The sequence below is a fragment of the Bos taurus genome, chromosome 22 (genome assembly GCF_002263795.3).
Source record: "Bos taurus isolate L1 Dominette 01449 registration number 42190680 breed Hereford chromosome 22, ARS-UCD2.0, whole genome shotgun sequence".
In the NCBI taxonomy this organism is placed as follows: domain Eukaryota; kingdom Metazoa; phylum Chordata; class Mammalia; order Artiodactyla; family Bovidae; genus Bos; species Bos taurus.
In genome coordinates, this window is record NC_037349.1 from 50,353,878 (window position 1) to 50,375,198 (window position 21,321).

Consider the following 21,321-nt stretch of genomic DNA (forward strand, 5'->3'; position numbering starts at 1 on the left):
ATTGGCCAAGGAAGCAGAAGACCTCAGAAATACTTATGGGAGAATAGTGTCCACGGAATATGGTCTTCAGACTATAGAATGAATCACCCTCATGCAGTCTGAGTGCCGGACCAAGACACTGTCACTAAAACCAACCCATGCTAGAGAATGTGTCTGTGTGGGTGGCATGGGCCAAGGATGCACTGGAATGATTCACTTACTGTCCCAGGAAAAGGCAGCATAGCCCTTCCCCTTGGCCCCACCCCTTGGCCTCACCCCAGATCATACTAGAATGGATTAGGCAGCAGGCTACCTGCCCAGACCCCGAAGCACCTATGGAGCAGCCAGAGGCTTAGTGGCTGCCACTCACACTGCACATGCCCTGCATCTCTTTTTTACCCGTTTCCTGTTTTTATTACTTCCCTGAATTTTGGCCAGGGCACCAAACCCGTCTCTGGGGCCAAGGTGATGCCAGGCTACCTGTCTCTGACAGCTACTGGTGTTCTTTTGGGTCAGTGGTCAGCCCCCCAGTGTCCCTGCTGGCTGCCCTGATCTCTGTAGGGCTCCCAGCTTCTTGCAGTTCAGCACCTATTCTGGGTGGGGGTGGGAAGAGAGAGTCACAATTAGATATGGTAAAGAAACTGGTATGACAGGTTCATTGGGTTATAGTGAAGCTGGAGGAGTCTTTAAGGCCCAGGGTTCTCAAACTCCAGGGAAAATTCAGGCAATGGGGAGTCATTGAAAATTTTTAAGCTGCAGAGTGATCTGGATATTTTGTGGTTAGAGAGATCCCCCTGCCACCACCAGGATGATCTTTGGGTTGGAGAAGGAGTCTGGCACCAGTTCTCTGTGGTAGCATTCATAGGGAAGTGAGAGCCAAGAGGGCAAAGTGGCTAGCACTCTTTTCAAGGGCAGTGGGGTAGGTACTTAAGCTGAACCTTGGCCGGGCCTTGTGAATTCACCTTGAGAAAAGCACTTGTTCTCAGCACTGCAAGGCCCTATTAGCTGACTTCCCCCACATGGCTTGCCTGCTCCCCTCCCACAGACCAAGCAGATGAGGAGGGAGGAAAGGGCACTCTATCCAAAACCAGGGTTGCTGTCCAAAGTCTAGGCTACCTGAGAGGAGATGCCAGCCTGGAGGCAGTCAACAGCTTGGCCGCATGATGGCAGCAGAGAATCAACTTGACTCCTGCACACCCACTCCCCACTCCCAAACAGGTGACCAGGGAAGGCCCTTGAAATTTATTCCCAATTCCTAGAAGTCTCTCCCAATATCCTGAGCCAGGATGGAGGTCCCAAGAACCCATGCCTCGGTGCCAGGCAGGGAACGTTTTATTTCAGTTTTGTCTCGCTTGACTACCTTTTAGACACGTTGACTGTGGAATATAGGAATGGTGCCATAATTTCTGAAGGTGTCTATTCATTTCCGGGCAATTCAGGTTAGAGAAGGGAGTGCCTTTTTATGTTGCCTCAGGTGCAGTATGCTTCCAGCACTGGGTGTGGCCACCCTGTGCTCTTCCCCACCTCCCCCCAGTTGCTCCAGGAGCTCCAGTCTGGAGGGGTAGGGGAGTCCCGAATTAGGAATCGGTGAAGGGGGGTGTAAGTTATTCAGAGTGAACTGTTTTGGGGTGGGTGTAGCACAGGGAGTATGGCACCCACAAAATGGACTTGGCACCACCCAGATCAGGTAGGCTTCCTGGAGGAGATGCCACGTACGTTGCAAGAGAAGGAAGGGGAAAAGGTGTTCCTGGAAGGAGGAACTAGGAGTATAGGCTGGAGATGAGTGGAGGAGGTTCTCGTAGGGCCAGGCTGAATCTTGTTGGGCTGTCTCCTCTCCTCACCCGCACTTCTTACCCTCCAAATCTCTGGGACTCACAGTTCACAGGTCACTCAGAACTCAACCTAGGGTCACTCTGTGAAGCTTTCCCTCTCTCCAGGGCCCAGGTACACCTGGCTGAGGGGGATATCAGGCTAAAGATGTCCCCCAGGACACTCCAGTGTTGGGGGGTGTAGTTCCCAAAGGGAAGATGCTGAGAGATGGCAAGAGCAGACCTGGGTTGACTCCCCTACTCCCACCCTGCACAAAATCACAGCCTGGAGAGAGAACTCTGGGCAATCACCTCATTTTGGAGACTGAAAGCCTGAGGCCCAGCAAGGTTAACAGAACAGGTTAGAGGTGCCCTGAAAGCCAAAGCCCATGTCTCCCGCATATCGGGAGGTGCTGGAGCAGAACCAGGAAGGAAGGCCAGCACTTGTGTTCTGTCGACCCCATCCCTGCAGCTGCCACCTACTGAGGCAGTGGTAGACAGGGCAGAGCTAGGGTTGGGCCTCCATGTAAGTCGCTTCTCCTCTGACTCTAAGATCCAGCCAACAGGGTGGGCCCCATCTTATAACTCCCACTGCCCTGGGCAGGCTGGATGCAAGGCAGTAGCCTCTGACCGCCATCCTGTCGCAGTCAGCCCCGAGCAGGTCCACAGAGGGATAGTCCCAGAAGGGAATGGCAACCCACTCCAGTATACTTGCCTGGAGAATCCCACAGACAGAGAAGCCTGGTGGGCTACAGTCATAGAGTTGGACACGACTGAATAACACTTTCACAGAGGGTAGTGCCACTCCTGGGGTCTCCTCACACCTCCCCTGTGGTTCTCCACACATTCCTGGCTTCTGGTCCCCACAAGGAGGGTTCCCTGGGCCCTGACCAGGAACGAGTGTCTGAGGATGTTGCTGTATCCTGGAGCCGAGAGAAGGATACCAAATGGTCCTCAAACGTACTGGGGCAACCCCTCCCACTTCCGCCCAGTCGATCGTCAGGGGGCGGGACAGAACAGCTCAGATCTACTAAACGTCTCTTCGGGCCACCCTACACCCACTCACCCACAGGCCACTGAGAGAAAAGGGTCCAAGCGTAGGTGTAGGACTCAGGCTTCCGAGGGCGGGGAAAGTCGGCAAGCAGAGGGGCTGGGCTAGGCCAGCCAGCCAACCAGCAGGCCCCGCCCACAGCTCCGCCCCGACGCCCTGGTCCTGTCAGCCTGCCGGGGTCGCTCCGACAGACTTTGCTCTAATCTCCGGCTGGGAGCGGCAACAAGAGCAACAGGTGAGGCGGCCTCTCTGTCTATGTGTGCCAGCCCGCGCCAGGCGCTCGGACGCTGAGGGCAGGAGAGGGCGGTGGGCCTCTCAGGAGTCCTGGTGGGGTCAGCTGCCCCGGGGCTCCCCGGATCGACCCTCGACGCGGGTCCCAACCCAGACTTCGAGTCTGCTCCCAGCCAGGCCCGGGTCTGCGGGAACCTCCACGGGGCCCTACCTGGGCCTCGATGGAGCTCCACCCGCCGCTGTTCCAGCCTTTCCTCTTACTGCTGCTGCTGCTGCCGACGCTGCCGGCGGTGCCCGAGACTGGCGGGTCCTGGCAGTGCCCGCGCATCCCGTATGCTGCTTCCCGCGACTTTGCAGTGGAGTACTCGGTGCCCAGCTTCTCTGCCGGCGGTCCGGTACAAGCCGTTGCAACCTACGAGGGCGGCAGGGAAGGGAGTGCGGTGTTCGTGGCCACACGCAATCGCCTGCATGTGCTTGGACCTGATCTGCAGCCAGTTGAGAGCCTGGCCACCGGCCCTGCTGGGGCCCCTGGCTGCCAGACGTGTGCGGCCTGTGGCCCAGGCCCCCACGGCCCGCCCGGAGACACAGATACGCAGGTTCTGGTGTTGGAACCCGCGCTTCCCGCACTGATCAGCTGTGGCTCCAGCCTTCGTGGCCGCTGCTTCCTGCATGAGCTAGAGCCGGGCGGGACAGCCCTGCACCTGGCGCCACCGGTCTGCCTTTTCTCAGAGCACAATCGGCCAGAGGACTGTCCTGACTGTGTAGCCAGCCCTCTGGGCACCCTCGTGACTGTGGTTGAGCAGGGCCAGGCATCCTATTTGTACGTGGCATCGTCACTGGACTCGGCGGTGGCCGCCAGCTTCAGCCCACTCTCGGTGTCCATCCGGCGGCTCAAGGCCGACGGTTCAGGATTTGCAGCAGGCTTCGCAGCGCTCTCGGTGCTGCCCCAGCACCTCGATTCCTACCGCATCGAATATGTGTACAGTTTCCACGCCGGAGCCTTCGTCTATTTCCTGACGGTACAGCCCGCCGACGTGGCAGCTGCTCCTGGCACCTTGCACACGCGCCTGGCACGGCTCAGCGCTGTCGAGACCGACCTGGGAGACTACCGAGAGCTGGTCCTCCACTGCCATTTCGCCCCTAAACGTCGGCGACGTGCAGCCCATGAGGGCGGGCAACCCTACCCGGTGCTGCGGGCGGCCCACGCTGCTCCAGTGGGCGGCCACCTAGCCGCTGAGCTGAGCATCCCTGAGGGGCAGGAAGTGCTCTTCGGTGTTTTCTCGGCTAGCAGAGACAGCAGCCCAGGTGCAGATCCCAACTCTGTGGTCTGTGCGTTCCCCGTCCACCTGCTGGACACTCTCATCGAAAAGGGCGTAGAGCACTGTTGTGAGCCTCCGGTCCCCCCTGGCCTCCGGCGAGGGCTGGACTTCTTCCAGTTGCCCAGTTTTTGCCCAGATGCGGTAAGCAGAAGGAAGCGGCTCTCACTTGTGAGCAGTGTGTGTTCACTTCCCATCCACGGCTGAGAGGGTCTAGGAGGGGGAAGGCAGGTGGGGAGAAGCTTTCTCTTCCACCCAGTTTCTTAGGGGGTCAGTCAAACCCCATACTGAAATCTCATCTCCTGGCCAGGCTAGATCCTGTTGCTAAACCCTTTTCCTGTTTCACCCTCTCATTTACCATGGCCTCTTGCTTTTTTGGGTAATTTCCCTGGTTATGGGAAAATTGGATTGCATCATAACTGTCTCTCTGCCAGGGATACTTCCAAACTCTGGGTATAATGGTGGTTGTCCCTTTCTACCTTCCCCCAGTTTATACACTTACGGACACACACAAAAAGTAGCCCCTCACCCCCAATCCACAGGCAGATACTCACAAATTCACCCAGACTCACATCTACTTACCAACAGTTTCGCTTTCCCTGTGGGAGTGCTTGTTTTGCTCTGCTTTCCCAAGAGGGTGGGGCAGGAGTTGTCAGAGAATGCCCCCCTCCACCCCTGTTCCATAGATCCTTCTGGGCCTTGAAAGTTGGTTGCTTGTCAGGCAGCCTGCCTGCCCTAGGCTTTATGGACCCACTCATCACTGATTGCTCTCCGTGGGGTGATGGGAAGAGGAATCAGGACATAGTGGGAAGGCGGCCTAGCTCTAGTGGATTCCAGGAGACTCACCCCGGTCTTATGCAAGCAACTATAAACATCTGCTTATGAGTAAAGGCCTAGGAGGGGCTGGCTGGATTGGTTCACCATGCAGGAGTCCCAGGCTTTCTTTCACCATACTTGGGGCCCTTCTCATCCCGGGAAGGAGGTCTCCCAGCCTAAGCTGAACTAAGGTGCTCCTCCCGGCAGACCCTGCTCAGGTTCCCTTCAGCCATGGTGTTAAGGAGCTAGAACAGAGACTAAGAGGATGGTCCTTAAAATGCTTTTTCCCTGAGGACAAACCTAAAACTGACTTCTTGAGGCCACTGAAACAGTCCCACCCTACTTATAAGAGATTAAAACAAGGAAAATGGGTGAATGAATGAAGGAATGGCCTTGGACAAGTGGCCTTTCAGGGAACTAACCCATAGTCACTGGTCTCAGAGTCGTTATCTGCCCTGTGGCTCTGGCCTTGCTGTGACATTCTTCACTGTCTCCTTTTGCTCTGATTGATGCCCCAGTGGCAGGAGGAGAGTTTACACACAGCGAAGGTGGGGAGATCTTCAGCCTCCTCCTTCAGCTGACTCCATCTGGGTTGAAGAGGCCCTAGGGGTGGGAATCCCTAGTCTGGGCTTAGGGAACCCTCATTGCCCCCCCTCCTTCTCTGTGAGGAATCAGGACCTCTCTCTGACTTGGCTAGGGGTCAGGAGATCAGAAGACACCCGGCCCCACTTGGCAGTACAAGGCTCAAAAGGGCTAATCTCCAGCCCTGCCCACAGTCTGGCCAGGCTCCCAGGCAGTGTGTGAACCAGCCTGTCCCATGTTTGACACAGCCTCTAGGAGGAAAGCCGCTCTGTGTTCCTTGTGGCTGCCCTCACGAAGCCTGAGGGCCTCCGAGCTGGTCCCTGCCCTCCATGGGTTCAGGTGGGATTTGAGTCTGGTGGAGTCACCCTCCTCTATGGGGTATTGGACACTTCAGTGTTTTCAGGAGGCTGGGACCCCCAGACAAGCCTAGGAATCCAGAGCTAAGGCCCTGGAGCCCAGGGGCACACAGACAGGGTAGGGCCTCTGACTAGGGTAGGGCTTCTTTTCCAGCGCACAGCCCCACCTGTCCCTGAGTCATACAGAAAACACCTGGCTGGCTTCCTGCTAGGATCAGGACTTTTACTCACCTCCAGTTAGGACAGACTCCTAGTCCCCACCCACCCATGCTATAGATCCAGTGTGAGGAGTTTCAGGACCCAGCTCTATGCTGAGGTCTTGCTCTAAGACTTACAATCAGTGCTGAGGTCTCAGGACTGGGTTAAGCACACATTGTCAGACAGGGGCCTCCTATCAGGAGGAGGACCCTTAGGGCTGGCAAGGGACGGTCCCAAGCTACGAGGGCTACAGAGCCTTGCCTGTACCTTGCATCCAGCTCCAATACCCTTGCATCCATACCTTCACTTCTGGTTTCCCAGAAGCTTCTACAACTCTGACCTGGGGCACTGGGTGTCCCCCAAACACCTTCCTGCTAAAAACAGGAGAGAAATTAGTGTCTCCTGGCACCCAGGCCTTCAGGCCCTGGTTTATCTCTCCTGTACCTCGAAGGAGATACAGGTAGCGGCTGGAGGTGCTGGAAGATCTTTGGCGTCTCAGGGAGAAGGACCGTGTTACCAAGCCGGTGCCGCCCAATTAATCTCAGAGTTCAGCTCCTTAAGCAGGTGGAGACATTGAAGCCTAAAGAGGTGACAGGGTTTGTTGAAATATAGGGCAGGACCAGCAGGGGGCAGGAGAAGACTCTGGTCAGGAACTCAAGACTATCAACCCAGCTCCTCTCCTGGGAGGCGACAAGGCCTTTGACAGGTGGGCAGACCTCTCTGAGCCCGTTTCCTTATCTGTAAAATGGGAGTGATGAGAGAAGCCAACTCCACAGCGTGGTAGTGAGAACAGAATGGGGTTGTCTCTGGAAGGCTCCATAACACGTTATCAGAATGGCTGTGGCAAGGAAGGGCTAGGCTCTGGGCGGGGGAGCCAGCCTTCTGGCCTCGGCCTTCTTCCCTGGCCTGGCTACATCTGAGAGCCCCATGGTGGAAGGTGGGGTGCCTGGCAGGTCTGGGACCTTCTCCATCCAGGCCAGGTGAGGAGTGGGAATTTAGGCCACTGTGGTCCCTGATAGAGGCCTGAAGGGTTCAGCGCATGGAGATGAGCCCTGACTCCTTCTTTGACCTTCCCCAGCCTGGTCTGGGGGCCTCCAGCCCCAATATCAGCTGCCGCCACTTCCCTCTGCTCGTCAGCGGCAACCTCTTACGGGTGGACCTATTCAACGGGCTGTTGGGACCAGTGGAGGTCACGGCACTGTACGTGACGCGCCTTGACAACGTCACAGTGGCCCACATGGGCACAGCCGATGGGCGCATCCTGCAGGTGGGTCCTTTGTCTCTGCGGCCCCTCATCCCCAGATCCCTGTCTCCATTTTGCTCATGGCCAACCTGTCCCAGGTGGAGCTGGCCAGGTCTCTCAACTACTTGCTGTACGTGTCCAACTTCTCACTGGGCAGCAATGGGCAGCCCGTGCATCGGGATGTCAGACGCCTTGGGGACCACCTGCTTTTTGCCTCTGGGGACCAGGTAAGGTGGGCAGGGTAGGGCCTGGACTGGGCTGTTGGGAGCACAGGCTCCCGCTCGAATCCAGGGAGGCACTGACACACAGGCCTCACCACCCTGATTTACAGTGGAACCAGGGGTTCTAGGGGGCTTAGCCTCCCCCTTCAGCCACCCCTGAGATACCTGTCTGTTCCAGGTCTTCCAGGTACCGATTCGGGGCCCTGGCTGCCGCCACTTCCTCACCTGTGGGCGCTGCCTGCGGGCACAGCGTTTCATGGGCTGTGGATGGTGTGGGGGCATGTGTGGCCGGCAGAAGGAGTGTCCTGGCTCCTGGCAACAGGACTACTGCCCACCAGTGCTTACTGAGGTATGGCTTGCCTGTCAGGGCACAGTTAAGGGATGGGACCTGCTGGGCCTGGGGTGGGAGTCAGCAGGTCTTAACCATGATCTTCCTCAGATCTGGTATGTCCTAAGTAGCTACAAAGAGGGCACACACATTCAAAGACTTTGAGACAGAATAGTATTGAGTGGGGACTAGCATGTGACCTAGAGCAGGGGTCCCCAACCTCCGGGCTGCAGATCAGTACCTCCTGTTAGATCAGCTGCAGCATTAGATTATAAACAAAGTACATAATAAATACAATGTGCTTGAATTATCCCGAAACCATCTCTCCTCTTCCTGGTCCATGGAAAAACTGTCTCCCATGAAACCAGTCCCTGGTGCCATAAAGGCTGGGGACTGCTGACCTAAAGTGAAGGGATTCCCAGGTGGCGCTAGCGGTAAGGAACCCACCTGCCAATGCAAGAGATGGGGGTTCAGTCCCTGGGTCGGGAAGAGCCCCTGTAGAAGAGCGTGGCAACCCACTCCAATATTCTTGCCTGGAGAATCCCATGTACAGAAGAGCCTGGTAGGCTATAGTCCATAGGGTCACACAGAGTCAGACGTGACCGAAGCAACTTAACATCCAGCACGAAAGCATGACCTAGGGTGACTGGAGTGTGTGGCAGGCAAGGAGTATGGCAGAAAACTTAGGGGGAAGCAGACAGGGCTGAGAGTCCTGACCCATAGAGGGACTCAGGCTATGTTCTCCTCCCCCTTTCAGTTCTATCCCCGCAGTGGACCCCTAAGGGGCAGCACAAGGCTGACCCTATGTGGCTCCAACTTCTACCTGTACCCTTCTGGTCTGGTGCCTGAAGGCACCCATCAGGTCACTGTGGGTCGAAGTCCCTGCCGACTGTTACCTAAAGGCAACTCAGACCTCAGGTACGACCTGGTCCCTGCTGTTTCTGTCCCTGATGCATAAACAAAGCAGCCCCTTTGCTGTGAGATCCTGTCCTCAGCTTGCATGGGGCAAGCTGCGGTGGCTCTGCTTGTTTTGTGTCTGGGGTGACACCTCTATTCCTTTCTGAGCCTGCATGTGCCTTATCTGTCTGTTGAGTTATGGCCAAACTAGTCCCTGCACCGACAGTTCCTGTTGACCCAGGATTGAGGCATGGGTAGATAGATGCTATCTTTAAGCTCAGAGGAGACCTGTGATTTGTGGTGGGCAGGCCAGTAGGCCTGTGTGACCCACCGCCCCAGCCGACCTTGAGTTCCCTTGACGTCCCAGCCGACTGCCCCGGAAGGACTTCATAGAGGATTTTGAGTGTGAGCTGGAGCCCTTGAGCACGCAGGTAGCCGGGCCTGCCAACGTCAGCCTCACTGTGACCAATATGCCACTGGGCAGGCACTTCCGGGTAGAAGGTACCTCCATGCTAGGAGGCTTCTCTTTCATGGTGAGGTCACCTTGCCTTGTATGTGTCCTTGGGCAGGTGGGCAGTTCGGGCAGGGAAGGGTTTGGAGGGGAGGGCCTCCTATTCCAAGCTAAGCCATCTCCATGCCCTCTTAGGAGCCAGTGCTGACAGCAGTCCGACCCTTCTTTGGCCCTCGGGCAGGAGGTACCTGCCTCACCCTTGAAGGCCGAGGCCTGTCTATTGGCACCAGCCAGACTGTGCTGGTCAATGGGACTGAGTGCCCACTGAAACAGTAAGAGCCAGTGGGAAGGGGGAAGGGAGGCAACAGGGTCCCACATAGGGGAACCCTCACCAGGTAGGGCTTGGATCCCCGACAGGGTAGGGGAGGAGGGCTCAGTCACTCAGTGGAGGGAACGGTCCAGGAAGAAGTGTCTGTTTCTCCCTCCAGCCCCGAGGTGGTTTGGGGATGGTGAGAGAGCCCATTATAGTGTCCATTGACTGCAGCCAGCGCTATGGGGTCCCTGTTCCTCCCTGACTTCTTGGAGGCCTTACTGGGACCACCCTGTCTTCAAACAGACCATGGAGTTTGGGCAGATCGGGGAGATGACCGACAGAGGAACTGGGAGGGGTCTGTTGGCCCCTGGAGGAGCTGGGCCTGGCCATCACTTGGAAGGTGCCCCTGAGCCCAATCCCCCCTGTTCTGCAGGGTCAGCGAGGGGCAGCTTTTATGCACCACGCCCCCTGGGGCCGCTACTGCCAGCGTTCCCATTCGCCTGCAGGTAGGGGGCGCCGAGGTGCCTGGCTCTTGGAACTTCCACTACCGGGAAGACCCCATCGTCCTGGGCATCAGCCCCAAATGTGGCTATACGTAAGTGTCACCTCCTCGCCCATTCTGGTCTCTGAAGGCTGAGGGATCCAGCCTCAGAGAGCACCCCGAGGCCCACCACCCCGCTCTCCTCCACAGTGGCTCCCACGTCACCATCCGCGGCCAGCATCTGACTTCAGCATGGCACCTCACGCTGTCATTCCATGATGGGGTCAGGGCAGTGGAGAACAGGGTGAGCGGGCGCTGGCAGTTGCTGAGTGGGCACTTGCCAGGAGGGAGGAAGGCCACACCAGTCCCCTGAGTTCCAGCTCCAGCCCACGCTGGGTTCAGGGGGCCAGGGTGGCTGAAGGTAGGATACCGGGGCTTACCGCTCTCACCTGGGCCCCGCAGTGTGAGGGGCAGCTCCCGGAGCAACACAGGTGCCGCCTGCCCGAATACGTGGTCCGAGGCCGCCGAGGGTGGGTGACAGGGAACCTGAGTGTCCGTGGGGATGGAGCTCCTGGCTACACACTGCCTGGCTTTCGCTTCCTGCCTCCACCCCACCCACCCAGCAAGGACCTGGCCCCCCTGAAGCCTGAGGAGCACGCCATTAAGTTTGAGGTAAGTGTGGGGGATGAGGGGTGAGGACAGTGGAGGGGGTAGGGCTGCAGCCTCGCCGAAGGAGCATTGTGGGGGGCACTGGCCAGCCCCCGTGACTGTCTCTGCAGTACATCGGGCTGGGCACTGTGGCTGACTGCGTGGCTGTGAATGTGACTGTGAGTGGCAAGAGCTGCCAGCACGAGCTGCGGGGGGATGTGGTAGTCTGCCCCCTGCCCCCCTCCCTGCAACTTGGCAAGGACGGTGCTCCTCTGCAGGTAGGCAGCTCTGTTGGCCCTCCTCAGGAGACACGGGTGGGGGGGGGGCGTCTACAGGCTGGGCCTGAGCTGCCACCTAATGCTTCCCAGGTCTGTGTGGATGGTAGGTGCTACACCCTGGGCAAGGTAGTGCGGCCAGGTCTGGAAGGGGTCCCCCAGAGCACGCTCCTCGGTGTCCTCCTGGCTCTGCTCCTGCTTGTGGCTGTGCTGGCTGCCATACTGGTCTTCAGTTACCGCTGGAGGAAGCAGCTAGGTGAGCCCTCCACTGCCATCCTGACCCAGCCCTCACCCCCAAACTATGACATCTCCAAGCCCCTATAGCCTCTCTGTCCAGGCCTTGGGGGTCTGCCCACACCTCCTGGGTCTGGGTCAGCCTCTAGGACCTTGGAGTGGCTGGCTACTAGCAGGCATTTGTCCACAGTTCTTTCTTCGAACCTGGAAGACTTGGCCTCCCTGGACCGGACCCCTGGAGCCATGCCTCTGCCTCTGCTCCGCTCAGGCTCTGACTACAGAAATGGCCTTGGTGAGATGCTGGAGGTGCTAGAAGATGGGACCATACTGTCTGCTCCACCAGCCCCTCATTCCCTCTCTTCCTCCACAGCCCCTCCTATCACTGGCCAGGATTCCTCCACTCAGGTCCACAGAATATCCTCCTCAGACAGCGGGGATGGGTCCCGTGTCCCATTGCTGCGGAAAGGATCCATCCAGCTTGGGGACCTGGACTCTGTGCTCCTGTCTGAGGTCAAGGATGTACTGATTCCCCATGAAAGGGTGGTCACCCACGCTGACCGAGTCATTGGCAAAGGTATGAGTGCCAGACCAGGTGGAGCGGGGGAGAGATGGAGTCCTGAGATGACATGGGCTTGAGGAACAGTCAGGCAGGACTCTGAGCCTCCATTTGCTCATCTGTGAAATAGGAACTCTGTCTTCAGTGGGTTCTGGTGCAGATTAAGAGGGTATGGGAGGGCTGCAGGCTCTGCCATCACGAGTTGGAGTTCTGAGGTCTGGTTGCCGGTGGGTGGGAGTGGTGTGTGCTCTGGGCCCTGGGGCCCCTCTCACCATCTCTCCCTCATCAGGCCATTTTGGAGTTGTCTACCATGGAGAATACAAAGATGAGGCCCAGAATCGAATCCACTGTGCCATCAAGTCGCTGAGTCGTAAGTGGAACAGAGGCTGGGAGGATCCTTGTCCCTGCCGTGCTACCATCAGCTCCGTGACCCTGAGCGGGAGACTTTTGTTTCCTCCGTTTCCCCATCTGACCCTTATCAAGGGGTTCCCCGCCCTGGGCCTGACTCCAGCCTCCCTGCAGGCATCACAGAGGTGCAGGAGGTGGAGGCCTTCCTGCGCGAGGGGCTGCTCATGCGCCGTCTGCACCACCCGAACGTGCTGGCTCTCATTGGCATTGTGCTGCCCCCGGAAGGGCTGCCCCGTGTGCTGCTGCCCTACATGCGCCACGGAGACCTGCTGCAGTTCATCCGCTCACCCCAGCGGGTCAGTCGGTGCTTAGCTGACTCTGGGCTCTGGGGGGTGCATAGGTGGGGGGGGCTTGGGCAGCAGCTGGGCATGGAGCTGCTCGCCCTCACCTACTGGCCCACCTGTGCTCCCCACCCACCCCCAGAATCCCACAGTAAAGGACCTCATCAGCTTCGGCCTGCAGGTGGCCCACGGCATGGAGTACCTGGCCGAGCAGAAGTTTGTGCACCGGGATCTGGCTGCTCGGAACTGCATGTGAGTGGCCAGAGAGAAGCCAGGGGGCGGAGCGCTGGGGTGTGCAGCTGAAGGCGCCCACAGGGAAGGCCCACGCTCCATTTCTTGCTATATAGCCCTGGACATGTCCTTCTCTTTCTGGTCCTCCATTTTTCTGTCTGCCCAGTGCAGGCTTGGGTTGGATGCTGTAGCTCAGAAACCCTGTGAGGGCCTGAGATAGATGGGTTTGGGTCTGGTGGGGACCAGTCCTGAGTGTGATCCTCCCCTCCCAGGCTGGATGAGTCATTCACGGTCAAGGTGGCTGACTTTGGTCTGGCCCGTGATGTCCTGGACAAGGAGTACTACAGTGTCCAGCAGCACCGCCACGCTCGCTTACCTGTCAAGTGGATGGCGCTGGAGAGCCTGCAGACCTACAGATTCACCACCAAGTCTGACGTGGTGAGGCCCCACCTGCCCCAGAGTCCACCCAGCCTCAGACAACACTCGGCCTTGCCCATTCAACTCTGGATGTTGATGAACCCAGGGAACCCTGTGTTGGGCGGTGCCCATAGACCATTTGCCCATCTCTGGGCAGGTATCAGGGCAAGAGGTGGCTCTTCACAGGCAATCCAGGCCTTGCCAAGCCCCAACTCTGGGCAGGCTCGGAGGGGGGACAGAGCGAAGATGCTTGTGAGGTATAGAAGAACAATTCCGATTTGGGGGTGGAGCCCCTCATTTCCAGCTAGCAGGCTCTGGGAGGGAGCAGACCTGGAGGGGTCCACCTGTCCCCAGATTTGAGCTAAGAGTTGAATCCCTTCACCTGTCCCCTCCCACAGTGGTCGTATGGTGTGCTGTTATGGGAGCTGCTGACACGGGGTGCCCCTCCATACCCCCACATCGACCCTTTTGATCTTACTCACTTCCTGGCCCAGGGTCGGCGCCTACCCCAGCCTGAGTATTGCCCAGATTCTCTGTGAGTATATGGACATGGTGATGGGGAGGGAGCTGGGACTAGAGACAAGAAGGTGAGGAGGGGGCTGGAGACAGAGTTCTTGCCTGGCTTTTTGACTCATTCTCAGGTTGACCTAGAAAGGGACCCTCTCTGGGCCTCAGTTTCCTCATCTGTGGACTGGTTCCGCCAGCATCAAGACTTGGTGCTAGAAGGAGATCATGGTTGCCATGGTAACAGCATTCCTAATCATTGGTTGAGGCCAGTGATTTCATTTCCCAGCACTCCTCTCCCCATAATCCCCAGCAAGGGGGGCTGTTTTCCATCGCTTCCACTTACTTAACCTCAAGGAAAGGTTCCATTAGCTCCCACACTAAGCCCCCTCCACATCTCCAGATCAGAAATTGTTTTTCATTGGATATAGTTTCAGATTCCCTGTTCCCAGAGGCATGGCGACAGCTGTGTTTCATCAGTGCCTGTCGGGTGGTTCAGCTTCATGAGCAGCTCGCATGCCTTAGCCATGCTCAGGTCTTTGAGGTTAGAATGGGAAGAACCAGGTCACAGGTAAAGGTGGCTAATGATTCCTGTCTCGCTCAGCTTGTGTTCCAGAAGGGTATGAGTAACCCTTCCTCACAGCCCTGCCTGCCTTGCTTTTGCTTTTCATTATTTATTTCACTGATGCATCTGCTTCAAAGTCAGGGAAATTAATTTCTGCCTCTGGGTCAGGCTCCCTGAAACAGACTCTGAGATGGAGATTTACACATATGCAGGTGGTCGATTCCTAGGTTGGAGGCAAGGGAAGCAGGACTAGGGAGGCAGAGAAGTAGAGCTGTGATGCAGATGTAAAAGAGGCTGCTGTCCATCTCCTGGGATCTCTGGAATTGGGGTGGCCCTTCAGAGTTTTCTGAAATTGAGACCCAGGGGCCCGGGTCTTTGCACCAGACATACATCAGTCACTGCTTACAGCTGTCCAGGAGGAAGGCGTGTGAGCCTGGAGGAGGCATTTCTTTTCTACCTAGGGCAATTCCTAGAGGGCACCTCAGTCAAGAGCCATAAGCAACCACAGGGAGAATGAAGGGGGCCATGCCAGGATCCTCTAGACCAGGGAAGTCCCTTGTCTCTGGGCTTCAGTTTCCTCATCTGCAGAATTAGAGTGATCACAGTACCACCCTCAGAGTTCTCAGAATTATACGAGATTATCATGTGTAGGGCACTTTTAGTATCATTTAGGGCAGGGATGACATTTCCAAGATAAAGGGGCATGTGTTAGGACCCATCAGACAAACACAAAGAAACTGCTTGGGATCCATAGTGCCAAAGAAAGTGAAAGGAAAGTGAAAGAAAAGTGAAAGTGCTAGTTGCTCAGTCTTGTCCGACTCTTTGCAACCCTGGGGACTGTAGCCTGCCAGGCTCCTCTGTCCATAAAATTCTCCATGCAAGAATACTGAAGTAGGTGGCCATTTTCTTCTCCAGGGTATCTTCCTGACCCAGGGATCGAACCCAGGTCTCCCGCATTGCAGACAGAATCTTTACCACCTGAGCCACCAGGAAAGCCCATATGATGCCAATGAGTTGCCCCACAATCTTAGTGCTTTGAATCCCCATTTCCTCAGACCTGGGCTTCCTTCCTAGAAGACCTGTGATGATAACTGCAATAGCTTGTGAGCTGGGCCCTAAGCTCCGAACTTCACAGGAGTCTTCTCATTTTATACCCCAAAAGCCCTGTGATCAGAGAAGGATCCAGAGGCACAGAGAGGTTAAGAAACTTGTTGAGATCACAAAGCCCAGGTCACAGGACACAGGAGTCCAGCCTCTCAACCCCTGAGGCAATTCGACCTCTGCCAGGGTGGGAAGGCAGGCAGTTATAATAAGAGCTTCCCTGTAATTGGGTGAGGCAAGGCATTAGCCATGTCATCCGCTCTCGTCCACTGTGGCCTGCCAAGGGGCTAAGCGCAAGTGGATAGCCCAGAAGCTCTGGGTGGGGGTGCACCGTGCCCCTAATGTTTTCCTCTCCCCGGTAGGTACACTGTGATGCAGCACTGCTGGGCGGCGGACCCCATGGCACGACCCACCTTCGGAGAGCTAGCAGGGGAAGTGGCACTCGTGGTGGCTGCGCTGCGAGGGGACCACTACGTGCAGCTGCCCGTGGCCTACGTGAACGTGGGCCCTGGTGCCCCTGACAAGGCAATCATGCCCTTGGAACAGTCACCGTCCCCAACAGTGCACAGGAGCCCAGGGCGGCCCCGGCCCCTCTCAGAGCCACTGAGACCCACGTGACCTCAGCCCCAGGCGGGCCTCGGGGCTTGGACCTGCATAGCGGTGGCAGTTACCCCAAGCTGCCTCTGGGCTGGCCTCTGCCGTGTCCCGGTCCCTTCACCTTCAGGGGCATAGGAGGACTGCAAGGCATATTGGTCTCTCGCTCCTCAGGAGGACCCAGTGCGGGGATCCTTGATGCAGTATTTATGAGGTGTCTGCTGTGTGCCTGGCTGCTGGGCACAGGGGACTCAGGGGTGACCACTGGCCCTTAAATCAGTAAATGAATAAATGAATATTTAAGTACACTTTGTGGTAAATGCTACGAAAGGAAAAGACAGGCTGCTCTGAGGGAATGGAGGACAGCCCTAGATAGATGAAGAGGGAGGTAAGGGAGGCCACCCCAGGAGGTGACATTTTTGCTGGGATGTTGTCAGATGGTAACTGCGCCAGAAATGGTTGAGGAAAGAGAGTTTTGGCAGAGTGAACAGCCCATGCAAAGGCCCTGAGGCTGGAAGGGGGTTGGGTCAGCAAGAAGGCTCCAGAGAACAGGAAGGGCAGGCCAGGCCCACATCTAGAATACAGGGCCCTGGGGACTTTCAGATGGAACCCAAGAGGGGTGGGTTGAAAACCCAGACATGCAGCAGCCACGATGCCTTCTGCTGTTGCCCAGTCCTCCCATCCCATTGCCCAGGCCCTAGCCCCACTCCAGGGCTCCCTGCTCCGCCTGCACCTTTCCCCTAACTGCCCGCCCCCACCCACTGTTAAGGCATGGAGACTTGTCCCCCTCTCCCCCAGTCATGCCAGCATTGCTCTTGCAGCCTTGAGAGAGATGAGCCTGCAGCAAGGCCTCGGCTCCACACTTTCAAGGCACCAGCTTCGAGGTGCAGACGGCTCAGGCTATTTATACTCATCAAGGCCACAGTACAATAGCCACTAGAAGGGCAGCTCCACCGGAGGAGAGCATCTTCCTCCTTGGACTGCTGCTCCCCCATGCCCTTAAGGCTGAGGGGGCCACTGGGCCCTGTTTGGTGTGGACACCTGGGCAACCAGGGTGATGGGGCCCCGGACCTGTGCCGTGGTGGTTCCTCTCTCTTGCTCAGGCTTCCCATGGCCTCTCTCTCATCAGCTGGGGGACCCTGACTCACCCTAAGGGAAGTAGGCTCCTGCCCCTTTGAGTCTCTGGCCTGTCATGCATGGAACCCTGGGTTTAGGGCAAGAGCCCCCTGGTAAGCAGAGTAGGGGTCTCCTTGGGACTGGAGCTGCCTAGCTGTTTTCTACCCATCTATTGCCCACTCTGTCACCTCAGGTCAGAGGAGGCCCAGATATGGGAACCTGAAGGACTCTGAGGACAGGTAGGTAAAGCTTAAATTGAGACTCAAGCTCTAGCGCAAGGGTCTGAAGATCAGGGCTCTAGAAGCTACAGACGGGTAGAGATGGGCTCCGTCTGCCCATTTACCACCTCACCCCTGATGCCCAAGAGTGCAGGCACAGAGGAGGAGGTTGTAGCTTTGCACACTCTGCCAGGGACCTCTGGGCTCCCTCCTTGCCTGTGTCACCCCTGAGGCTGGGAGAGAAGTGAGTGGAATGGTCCTGGAACCCTCCCACAGCTGTGGTCCCTGTACCAGTTGGAAAAGACTGTCTCCATCCCTCCGCCTGGTAGTCCTTGTGCCCTAATCTCATCCTGGGGATCTAAGGGTGACCCCAGGCTTGGAGCTGGGTGGGAAGTGAGGACAAGGCTCAGAGGCTTCACTGAAGTTAGACTGAGGCTCCATCCCCACTGGGTCTCTGCAGCTTAGGGACCATGGTCTTATCATAAGCCCAGAAAAGAAAAGGATAAGAAAGGGTCTCAGGGAACTTCCCCCGTGCTTCAGTGGCTAAGACTCCATGCTCCCAATGCAGGGGGCCCAGGTTCAATCCCTGGTCAGGGATTAGATCCCACATGCCACAACTAAGAGTTTGCATGTCTCAACTAAAGATCCTGCATGCTGCAACTAAAGAGTCCACGTGTTGCAACTAAGACCTGGTGCAGCCAAATATATATGTATTTATATGTATGTAAGAGAGAGACTCAGAGAGGAAGGGGATTCTCTGGATGGGAGGGAAGCTTATGGAGGAGAGAAGGGAGACGGAAGACGCTCAGCGGGTGTCAGTTTCCCATGTAGCCAGAATGTGGGGCTTCGGGCCTGTTTCTGGGCCAAGGGCCTCCAGGGCCAGGATTCTCCAGGGAGGGGACACACTTAAGCAGATGCTTGACACAACTGCACTGCCTCTCCCTAACACTGAAGCCCCCAAGCTCTGAACTCTGTTCTCAGAGCCATTTGATAGTCCTACGTTCATCTGGAGTGACTGAAGATGGAACTGCTTCAGGGTTTCCAGTTCCTGCCTGGGCCACCAGGGAAGAAAGGAGGGGTTAGTCCTAGCTGCCCGCCATGGGCTCAGCAGAACAGGAGCTTTGAGTGGCTTCCAGGGCTCATGAAGCCTGGGTTGCCTTTCCCTTATTTATTTGTTTGTTTTTTGCTTCTCCCTTGGGGGAGGCCTGAGTAGGGGCCGGAGCAAGAGGGAAATTGCTGGTGGCCCTGGTGGGCCCCGGGCCTGTAACTGGGGCTGGATGGGATGAGCGCAGGTTTCTCCCACGGCTTTGGAAGTCCAGTCTTCCCATCATGAGCTGGGGGGAGTGGGTGTCAGCTCATCTGCCTCATCTCCCTCCATTGCAGCTCAGTGGGGCTGGGGGCCGGCAGGTGCCAAGAGAGGCTGGAGGGAGGCCAGGCTGGGAGCTGGGGCTGAGGAAGCAGGAGATGACTCACAGCCTCCTGATTGCCCACTGGTGTCAGTGTCGTCTGGCACCTGGAGGGCAGACATGGGGTTGACCGACCTGCTTTGATGGGGGACCAGGAGTCTGGTCTGGGATTCCCCTTATGCCAAAGCCCCAGCCTTTCAGAGAATTTCCACAGGGATCCAAAGGCTCTCTAGGGGTTGCCCCTGAGGGCTCCAGACACAACCCCATTTCAAACCCTGAGACCTTTCTGGGACAATGACTTCATCGGTCATTCCCTTGGTGCAGCCCATGAGGCCCTGGGTGCACCTCTGATGCCACTGCATGAACTAACTCCCTGCAGCTGTAGGAGACCTGCCCCTCCTCCAGGGCTGGGTGGGGTTGGGGGTCCGTGGGTGCTGCTGGGAGGGTCTGAGGCTCAGGAAGACCCAGCATGCATCTTTCACACTTAGTGCCTCTGCCTGGAGAGAAGCAGCCCTGAGAATCGATAACTGAGCGTTGATCTGGCATCTGCCAGGCCCTGGTGAAAAACACCTATTACTCCACACTGGGCTGGAGAACTCTCCTCCGTGAAGACCCAGGAACCGAGCATCTCTTCACCCACAGCTTCTGCTCTGTCTGTGTGAGAGTCCAGTCAGCTCAAAGGTGGAGCTACTCCAGCCTGGAGGAGGTGGGATGACTTGAACCACCCCCAGCATTCCCCATCCGGCACTGGGGGCCAGCTGAGCCTTAGTCTCTCCCTCCATTCTTTTGGGGGTTCATTCCAGTCAGAGTTTTTAGCCCGATGAGCCTAGATGCCAAGAGAACCTAGCACCAGCTCCTGTCCCTCCGTGGCTACCCATTTGCCCACAACTTCAGCTCCACCCATCCAGGAGCTGGGACCGTGGAAGAGAAGCAGAGGTATTAATGGTCCTGACAGCCATCCTGTGCCGTGCAGGTGGCGGGAGGGTCCTTGGGTTTGGCCCTCATCAATCTCATTGTTGCTCTGTGGGAGCTTGAGCTCGTGGGGCCTGTCCTGTGATGGTTGCTATTCTGAGCTCAGATGGTGGGAGCGGAGGGACATTGCTGAATCCCTGGGGCTCTGTACAGGCAGAGGCAGATGGAGCATGAGATCCAGGGGCATCCTTGCCTTCTCTCTCATTCCCCTTCATATTGGTTTAGCCACTCGCAAACTTGTGATCTTAGACTGGGCAGCTGGGATCTGGGAATGCATCAGGGAAGACAGGGGACTCAAAAGCAGCTGGTGGCGAAGATCGCAGGATTCAATTAGCTCTGAAGCCAGATCTCCCTTCCTCGTGCCACAAGTCCCCCGACTCCTGCCGCCCTGACCCCGCCCGGCCCCCCCCCCACCACCGCCGATTCCAGTGCAGCCAGGACCATGGAGACTTAGAGGCCCCCAGAGGCACACAGCCCACGTGTCTGGGCTGTGCACCTGCCTGGAGTGCCCTCCCTCCACAGATCTAAGTGCTACCATGTGCAGCCTCTGGGACACAGGGCTGGTGTCTGAGCCCCTGGACAGTAGGCAGGGATGAGCTTCTGGGGAACCAGGCATTACTTTTCACTCCATTAGCAAGTGGTTGTCTGCACTGGGAACCCTTTAAGACTTTTTTTTTACATATTTTATTTTATTTATTTATTTGGCTGCACCAGGTCTTAGTGTTGATACAGGGGCTCTTTAGTTGCAGCATGTGGGATCTAATTCCCTGACCAGGGATCGAACTCAGGGCCTTTGCATCAGGGAGTGTGGAGTCTTAGTCCGTGGACCACCAGGAGAGTCCCCCCAAGGCTCCTCTGTAGTTCCTCTGGGCTACACGGTAGTGACAGCTTCAGCCAGCCATCGGTCCTGCTGACATGTCTCTCCGAGCTGGGGAGCCCCCTCTTCAAAGGGGGAAAGGAATTCTTTGGGCTGCCCCATCCCTCTGCCCCCATGGGCTCCTGCCCTGCTTTCTTTGACCCAGCCATCTGTTCTCAAAGTCTCCCCCACCCTCCACAGGGACCAGGCAGGAAGGCAGCCCTCCTCACGTCCCCATCGCAGGTGTGGTGGGAGGTCTCTTCTCGCTAGTCTTAAGGCCCTGCTTCTGGCAGCAAGGACTCCCTCCTCCTCCCTCCCGACTCCTGGCTGGATGGGGGGCTGCTCCCAGGGAAGTGGTGGGGGGAGCTGGCGCAGCCCCTCAGCCAGCTGTGGACGGCAGTCAGGGTGGCTGCGCTGTCGCCCTCCCTTGTGGCTGGTGCGGCTGGCCATCTTTCACGCAGAGTTACGTAAGCTTGAGTCAATTGGAGCTCAGAGCGGTTCATTGTGGGCTATTTTTAAGCTGTAACACATCACAGCAGAGGGGTCACTGCACCATGGCTTGCAGGGAAGGTTGTTTAAACATCTGTTATTTAAATTTTCCTGCGCCTTAGAGCTCAAAAGACACGTCTTCCCTCACTCTTGGATTCTGCCTTTCACATCCCAGGTGA

The 21,321-nt window shown here is 57.1% G+C and overlaps 1 protein-coding gene across 3 annotated transcripts; it reads left to right on the plus strand.

The window, feature by feature from the left end:
• The first annotated feature begins 3,027 nt into the window (after positions 1 to 3,027).
• MST1R (macrophage stimulating 1 receptor) lies at positions 3,028 to 16,393 on the plus strand. Of its 3 annotated transcripts, XR_814612.4 has the most exons (21): positions 3,028 to 4,529; positions 7,416 to 7,604; positions 7,679 to 7,807; positions 7,980 to 8,150; positions 8,887 to 9,047; positions 9,394 to 9,559; positions 9,673 to 9,809; positions 10,224 to 10,385; positions 10,482 to 10,575; positions 10,734 to 10,943; positions 11,051 to 11,197; positions 11,288 to 11,450; positions 11,619 to 11,720; positions 11,799 to 12,002; positions 12,274 to 12,354; positions 12,507 to 12,688; positions 12,816 to 12,925; positions 13,177 to 13,342; positions 13,720 to 13,856; positions 13,963 to 14,065; positions 15,854 to 15,941. XR_814612.4 is itself a non-coding variant. In XM_002697035.6 (20 exons), exons 1-20 carry the CDS (start codon positions 3,291 to 3,293, stop codon positions 16,107 to 16,109), a joined length of 4,206 nt encoding a protein of 1,401 aa, XP_002697081.2. In that variant the 5' UTR covers positions 3,028 to 3,290; the 3' UTR covers positions 16,110 to 16,393. The 3 variants fall into 3 exon arrangements, 2 of the variants coding, with proteins under 2 accessions (XP_002697081.2, XP_015315131.2); XM_002697035.6 differs by lacking the exon at positions 13,963 to 14,065 and having other exon boundaries at positions 15,854 to 16,393; XM_015459645.3 differs by having other exon boundaries at positions 13,963 to 15,946.
• The last annotated feature ends 4,928 nt before the right edge of the window (positions 16,394 to 21,321 follow it).